The sequence below is a fragment of the Etheostoma spectabile genome, chromosome 14, assembly GCF_008692095.1.
Source record: "Etheostoma spectabile isolate EspeVRDwgs_2016 chromosome 14, UIUC_Espe_1.0, whole genome shotgun sequence".
Taxonomy (NCBI): domain Eukaryota; kingdom Metazoa; phylum Chordata; class Actinopteri; order Perciformes; family Percidae; genus Etheostoma; species Etheostoma spectabile.
Window position 1 is genome coordinate 514,638 of NC_045746.1, and position 7,621 is coordinate 522,258.

General features: G+C 41.0%; 1 protein-coding gene across 3 annotated transcripts in view; it reads right to left on the minus strand.

Annotated features, from left to right (window-relative positions):
* The window catches only part of syngap1a (synaptic Ras GTPase activating protein 1a), a 42,729-nt gene extending 36,837 nt beyond the window's left edge, over nt 1-5,892 (minus strand). Inside the window, exons 1-4 of one of the 3 annotated variants that reach the window (XM_032535575.1) lie at nt 5,702-5,892; nt 4,893-5,107; nt 4,622-4,741; nt 1,425-1,528 (exon numbers count right to left, since the gene is read on the minus strand). In XM_032535575.1, the coding sequence (XP_032391466.1) occupies nt 1,425-1,524 (100 nt within the window). In that variant the 5' untranslated portion in view covers nt 1,525-1,528; nt 4,622-4,741; nt 4,893-5,107; nt 5,702-5,892. Of the gene's footprint in view, nt 1-1,424; nt 1,529-4,621; nt 4,742-4,892 lie in introns of all 3 variants that reach the window. The other 2 variants (XM_032535576.1, XM_032535577.1) reach the window with 2 other exon arrangements.
* Between the last annotated feature and the right edge of the window lie 1,729 nt (nt 5,893-7,621).

Here is a 7,621-nt window from a genome sequence, read left to right on the forward strand (position 1 = left end):
ATATATATATATATATATATATATATATATATATATTCAAAAGACAAGGGCACTAAAAAGTGAATAGTGTTAGTTAATAGTGTTTTCATTACATTATATTTAAATAGGTCGTTGGGTTTATGTAAAGAAAAGTTGAGCAAAAAAAAAAGGACAGGTGACACTCCTGACTCTGTTCAGGGCCACTCGGTGCTATGTTTAGAAACAGCATAGTAATCGAGTAAATGAGAAATGCACAGAAGAGGTAGAGCTGCAGCATTTGAAAGGGGAGGTGGGTGGAGGGGTTGAGGAAGCAGGGGCAGTGTGGGCGTGAGGGAGCCACAGGAAAGAAACGGCTTGATATATTTTTTGGAGGAACAGAAAGAAAGTGCAATGTAACCTCGATTTCTCAAGGCCTAGAGACAGCCATTTTAAAATGTAAATACCTTTTGAGTGCAGGAAGGCATAATAACAGCAACCTTAATAAACAATCTGAAGATGCTCTCTCTCATGCGTGTTTTCCAGCATTCCCGTCTCTCTCCTGCCTGTCCCTCTGCCTGTGTGTGAGCGAGCCAAGAGGAGTGTGGCCTAGTTACCATAGGAACATTCTCAGATTGTGCACAGCTCTCCATCAAACTCCTTTTTACTACTGTATTTAGAAGCATTACTTCTGTGCTTGTAAATGAGTAACAAGAACGTCACATTAAAAATCAAACAGAAGTTCTTAACACCGACTGTACAGAGAAACTTCTGTATTACTGTATCTCATCACAATGTAAAATGAGGTGATTCCAACTAAGAACCCCCTACGATATGGACTGCCTCTTGTTTGTTTCTTCCCAACACTTCATAACATTACTGCGTAGGTCTTAATGTTTGAAATGAAACAACAGCTTTACACGCTGCGCTAACTAACAAAAAATGATTTCCCTTCGTGTCCCAGGAGGGAACAGAAATGGCTGCTTTCATCTAAGGAAATAAAGAGAGCATAGCGAGGAGAAAGACTCGGAGTGTATCAAAGCCGGAGTAAAAGGCAAACACCGTAATCAAAGCTAGAGGATGTCAAAATAAAACTCTGGGAGTGTGACAAAGCAGGGCTCAGAGGGTGAGTGATGCTCCGGTGGAGGATTGAGCAGTAAAGAATCCTCAATATATAGAGGTACTTTTGTAAAGCTTATAGGGCTGAAAAGAACTGGAAAACCATGGCAGCGAACAAAAAAGCAGAATGTCACAGCAGAGCCCTCAATAAACACCGTATGTTAAACCTTTCAATAACTATTGGTAACAGTGGGGTCAATGGATGTCAGAGAAAACAGCGGGTTTAGGAGGAACACATAAAAACATATAACAGAGAAAAATCTCATTGGACCATGACAGACTGGAGAAGAGGCTGTAAACGTTATGTACAGTTGACAGTATGTGAAAAGTAGACCTCTGAACGGACTCACTTGGGGTTAAAACTCCAGGTCCGCCACAGCAAACCTCCGCTTGACCAACCAACCCAAACTGACTCTGATGCGGCAGCCACGTCTTTGAAGATGTGTCCATGCAGCTATATTGTACAGACACAAGTTTTTTTTAGTTTTTTAAGATTTATAGACCGATAGTCACTTACAACAATAATGACATGGAAAATAAACGTTATTGTGCATGTTTAAAAAATCACATTAATATAGAAAAATATGACCAAAGATGAAAAAAACACTTGATAATTTTGGTTCAAATCAAACAAGGAAAAATGCAAATACAATTTTGGTTTAGAATAGAAAATAAAGTAGCAACTTGGAAACTGAGTTTAAAATGTCTTTCTATCGTGCAGCAGGGGGAATATTTGAGTATTTGTGGATTTTGGAAAACCTCAAGAACAGCAGTAGGTGTTGTTAAATGACCTTGATCTTGCAGAAAAACCTCATTTTAAGCTGTGTGAATTGAATGCAATGTGTATACAAGGGAGGCCTGATCTGGGACTACTGCAGAGAATATGAACACACGTACATCTTGAAACATCAGATTTTCACCCCCCAAAAGGTTGTGCAGGTTAATTGTCAAAATAACTTCACTCACCATAGAAAAAGTGAAAACCACAGTAAATGATATAGCAAAATCCAACTTATCATAGCTGCCCTTTAGTGCCTTGTAGACTAAATGTCATGATGCTGCTTAACCACAAGCTGCTACTATGACTAATTAATAAGCATTCCTACCAACACATCAGTGTTTCATTCCTTATTCTCTGATTGGAATTTCAGTCATAAAACAGTCCCCCATCCAAACAGGGACATTTGGACAATCTGAGGTGCCCCGGTGCTACTCTGGTGAGACCAGAGGTTTAGGATATGGAGAAAAATTGCCAGAAGGGTAAACATATATTGTGTTTTCTCTGTTGGGTTGCTAAAAGAAATGAGGATGGCAAAAGAAATGAATGGCCTGAAGCAAAAGAAAACAATTTGAGAAGATTGCAGGACAACAGCTCGCTGACAGTAGTACCTACTTTTTTTTAGAGAACATTCTGACAAACAGCCTGACAAAGCCTTTCTGTCCTTGGCAGCGAGAGAAAGCCCCCTCCATGCGTTGCATTAAAGATGGCTGAAGAGGAGCAGAATTATGACGGAAACTTGGGTGTTGGAGTAGATTCAGCTCTTTGCCGGCTGTCAGGCGCCCGACTGACAACTGTGGCAGAGAGGCAAGGAGTCCAGATTCTCAACAGTTCACAAGGAACACAGGAAGATTAATAAGACATCCACGACTCTCGCCTCTCTATTTTGGCTAAACGAAGAAAATAATTTCATGAAGAGATGTATGATGTATGATGTATGATGTATAAGAGTTCATATCTTATAGGCATTTCATGTGGAGGAGGACGAGGAAATCCTGCGAGGGCCAATGAGTCAGAGTCATCTCGTTTTATCAAGTGTGCAGCCTCAGACATTTCATTAACTGAAGCTATTCTCTCTTCCACTCCCGCTCTCTCTCTTCTTTTATTTTTAGCTGTGTGCAAGAGCCCGTAGTGCAATATAATGGACTGTAAAAATAGTGGCCTTCAATCACACCGATGCTACATTACACAGTGTCCAAACATCAAGTACATCAGTTTTTGCCAGCTGAGGAAAAATTCACATGAGCATATCTTGTCTTTTCATTCAAAATACACAACCCCAGTGAAAAGTCCAGTGAAAGTGGGACACTTGTTGGAGTCCAGAGTAAACTAATTTTTAAATAAAGCTAAAATAACCCTGCAAACCCCCATTTGGTTATTTAAGTCAAATTCAAGAATGACCAGTAATATCTCATTGCACATCCCAGCTTTCAGAACCTCTCTGTAGACTGTACAGTTGTTCAATGTGCAACACTCAGAGATAGCTAATTAGCAAACAGGTACAAGTAAGTCTGGTTGACTTCACAGAAGCAAACTGTCAATCAAGCAGGTCCTTACACTGACTTCACCTTTGAAGGGAAGAGTGCAGGGACCTCATTTAAAAATCTTTTGAAATAAGTTATATTAATAAATAATATTCTAGGTCCAATACACTAGGTGTCACATGTTGCATTTTGTGATATGATTTAATAGGTAATGTGATATCCATATATATGTGTACCGGATGCATCTTGGGCGAGTGACACTTTATGAAAGCAGCTTTGTGCCAATTAGCAGACATTTCATGCAAGAAGATGCAGCTGTTCAAATTCTCGACACTTATGTGGCTTCAAATGCCAGAAAACTGCACTCATAAAGATTAATTGACTAAAACATAGTGGTACAACATAAACTGAGGGCATGAAATTAACACCCGACCCCACACACACACACACACACACACACACACACACGCACACGCCGGTTGGTTTTGCCTTTGACAGGTGAAACTGTCAATCTACCTGCCACGTTGGCGGGTAGCCAATGAGAATAGAGTAATTGATTAGTTGTTTTTTGCCATTATTCTTTCAGATTCAAGTCCACCATTTCCTCTTTTGTGAACTAAGAGGAGTCAGTATATTATAACTGTCTGTGACAGGGGAAATGAAAAAATAAAAAGACATTCCAAGAGTCATTACTTAAATTATTTTGGTTAATAACTTGACAGCACTTAACTGTGTATTCTTAAGTTCAACAATGATGTTCGTGCATTTCCTGTATTTCACCTATATGAGGCAAAAGGAAATTGGATGTTAAAAACGTGTGGCTTGTGGATTTTAAAATCCAACCGCCACAGTTGTTGGTGTCCTGCATGGTTTGTATGCCTTATGCTAATGTAGCATGTAATACTTAATGGTCTTATTTACGGCAAAGAACATGGTGCATTATCAGAACTTTAGACATGGAAACCCTCCATACATTGTCTTATCAAACATTCATAATGTCAACGCTCGAGGAGGCTCCCATTCTGCAATGCATCACCTTAAAACAGGCTCAGTGAGACCACAAACCTGGGCAAAGCTGGTGAGTATTAACAGCAGGTAGAGACTGTGCTACCAATTGGGGAATAATATTCAGGCTGTAAGGTGGACTTCAACACCTCAATTAGTGAGCCTCTCCAGGCCAACATACTGTCACTAAAATTTGGTGAACTCTTTACTGCAAGCCGGGGAATATATCTGACAGTATGTCACTGTACTTTCTGCCTGAAAATGTGTATACAACTCTTACCCAAAATCACAGGACTTCCTGGTGAAGAAATCTTGACAGCTAGTTACATCTGTTGTTGCAGACAGACTCCAGTGGGTTTCCAGGGCACTTGGGAAGGGGCTGAAGTTCCAGGTTTACTTGCTTTTTGGGACAAAGGTAGAATCAGTATGTGCAGACCTGAGAGACTGTTTCCAACTAAACGGCCAGGTGTTGTCCTCTTTGAGAGATAGTTGTGTGTCAATCATTAGACCAATTTGATGTGTTCAATGTGGGCAGCTCCTCTTGTTCTCACCTATGCTGCAGTGTGCCCATCCTTGCCGTTGTCAAGCGTGAAGGCTCTTGAGGAAAACGTGAAGCTGGCTGTCACACGGTGTCCCATCACCTTTAGCTCAATCCATCACTGAAGCCAAAGCGTGCCTATCAGCAGTGGCTGTGTTGTGCAGCTCAGCAGCTCTCCTCTGCTTCTTCTCCTCCCTCTCTTCTTCCTCTGCTCCCTGTCCTCCAACTCTATTGCAATACAGGAACTGAGATGTGATACCAATGCAGCTTCCTCGGTAATAAAGAGAATCTCTTCTGAGGACGGTTTTTGTCATCTTAATTGTTTATTCTGGGCACATGTGACTTCAAACAGCCCCTGCGTCGCTTTATAACGTGGGAATGATACGAAGTCCTATTCGCGCGTTTGGTCTAAACGATCCACAAAGCCAATTAGTTAACCATGCATCGCTTATATTTACATTTAAAACACTCTACACAGATAGAACAACGCAACACAGACACTGCATGGTTACAACTGCTGCACACGAATCACGCCGATTGCCGATTTTGAAATGAGGATAATTATTAAGGTGATGCCAACTCCGAGCACACAAACGTACTGCACATTGTGCGCACTAAACCCACAAAAGCATTAAAAAAATCAACATTCCAAAGGTGTTTACTGGTGAAATCCCGAAGATGTGCTGCAGCATCTGAACATCTGATTCGTGCAATTTTTTTTGATGTGCTCCTTGCTTCTAGCTCGGATGACTTAATCTTGGAAAGCGGCTGTAGTTCACCCTGCTTGGCATAACGACGTCCCCACAATCCAGAGATTCATACCGATTAAGGGGAATCCGGTGCAATATTAACGCCGTGTCCTTTGCGCTCCTGCAGTCCGTCACACCTAATTTTGATGTGCGTGAAAAAAGGTGCTTGGTTAACGGAGAAGTCTCTCTCTTGAGGGCGGAGATAGTGCGTAAGATAGACAGAAACAGAAACCAACGCCTCCGAAGGCAGCTCGAGTCCGCCCTGCGCTGAAGCATCTCTGGAGTGTGCCTACCAAAAATAAAACGAAATGATGACGGCCGGCTGCCCAATAATTACTTTTGGAAAGGGAGTAGAACAAAGTTCAATAAATCTTTTCTTAAATAAGTGGAATTAATGTCTCACACAGTCTTAAAGTCGGGGTGCTGCACTCTAGTTTCACACCTGAAACATTTCGATGAACTTTAGGATACTTTTTTATATAAGGTGACATAATGTCCTCTTTTGCCCGGACATTTTTACGTAGGCTACTGTGCGGGGCATCCGGAAGGGGGGTCTGGTTGTCACTGTTTTTCATGGGACCATTAGCATTAAACGTACTCAAATTAACTGGCGCTTTTCACACAATACTACGGTACTTTGTTGCTTGACGTAATTCCCATGAGGCTGCATTATGTATATTATATTTTATTACAGATTTTATTTTATTACAAGAGTTGTTTTGTACCACTGCATGTTCATTAACCTCTGAGAAGCCTGCCTGAATTTGTGTCTCGAGGCCGGCCGATGGTTCTCTTTTTTGGAAATCAAAATTTGGTCACCCTATTTTATAGCTTAAGGAACTTAAGGAACTTAAGTGATGTTTCATGTAAACAATAGTTACCTTCTGTAACTCCAGATTCTAAGAGCATAGGCGCAACCCTCTAATGGCCGTTTTACAGTTGACGCATCCAAGCGTGCGCGCGCCGATGTGACGTCAAAATTCCGTAGGTCCTACTGTCAAAGAACAACCTAGACAAGTCACTAATGAGCAACTATAGGCCAATATCAAAACCTTCCGTTTTAAGTAAAATCATTGAAAAAGTAGTCTTTAACAACTCAACCATTTCTTGTCACTAAGCAACAGTTTGATACCTTTCAGTCGGGTTTCCGACCACACCACAGCACTGAAACGGCTCTTGTCAAAGTCTTTAATGACATCACCTAACACAGAGAGTGGCAAAATTTCAATCTTAGTATTACTTGATTCAGTGCTGCATTTGACAACGGTCGACCATGACATATTACTAGACCGATTGGAAAACTGGGTAGGACTTTCTGGCTTAGTACTAAACTGGTTTGAATCCTACTAAAGAATGAGGATTACTTGTGTCAATAGGTAATTATACATCTGAGCGTACAAATATGACGTGCGGAGTTCCGCAAGGCTCCATTCTGGGCTCTTCTGTTAAAATCTACGCTTCCACTGGCTCAGATAATGGAGAAAAACAAAATAAGTTACCATAGTTATGCGGATGACACAAATTTACATAACCTTATGCCAGGGGACTATAGTCAAATACAAAAACTGACTAACTGCATCAAACAAATTAACGACTGGATGTGCCAGAACTTTCTGAAATTAAATGAAGGAAAAACTGAGGTAGTTGTTTTGGAAAAAAGAGGAACGATTAAAAGTTGCGCTCAGCTTCAAACAACAATGTTAAAAACAACAGACAAAGCCAGAAATCTTGGTGTAGTCGGACTCAGACCTGAACTTTAACAGCCACATAAGACAATTACAAAGTCAGCTACTATCACCTAAAGAACATATCAAGGGTTAAAGGACTTATGTGTCAACAGGACTTGGAAAAACTGGTCCATGCTTTCATCTTCAGTAGACTTGACTACTGTAACGGGGTCTTTACAGGTCTCCCTAAAAAATCAACAAGACGACTGCAGCTGATTCAGAACGCTGCTGCCGACCTCACTAAGACCAAGAGACTGGATCACATC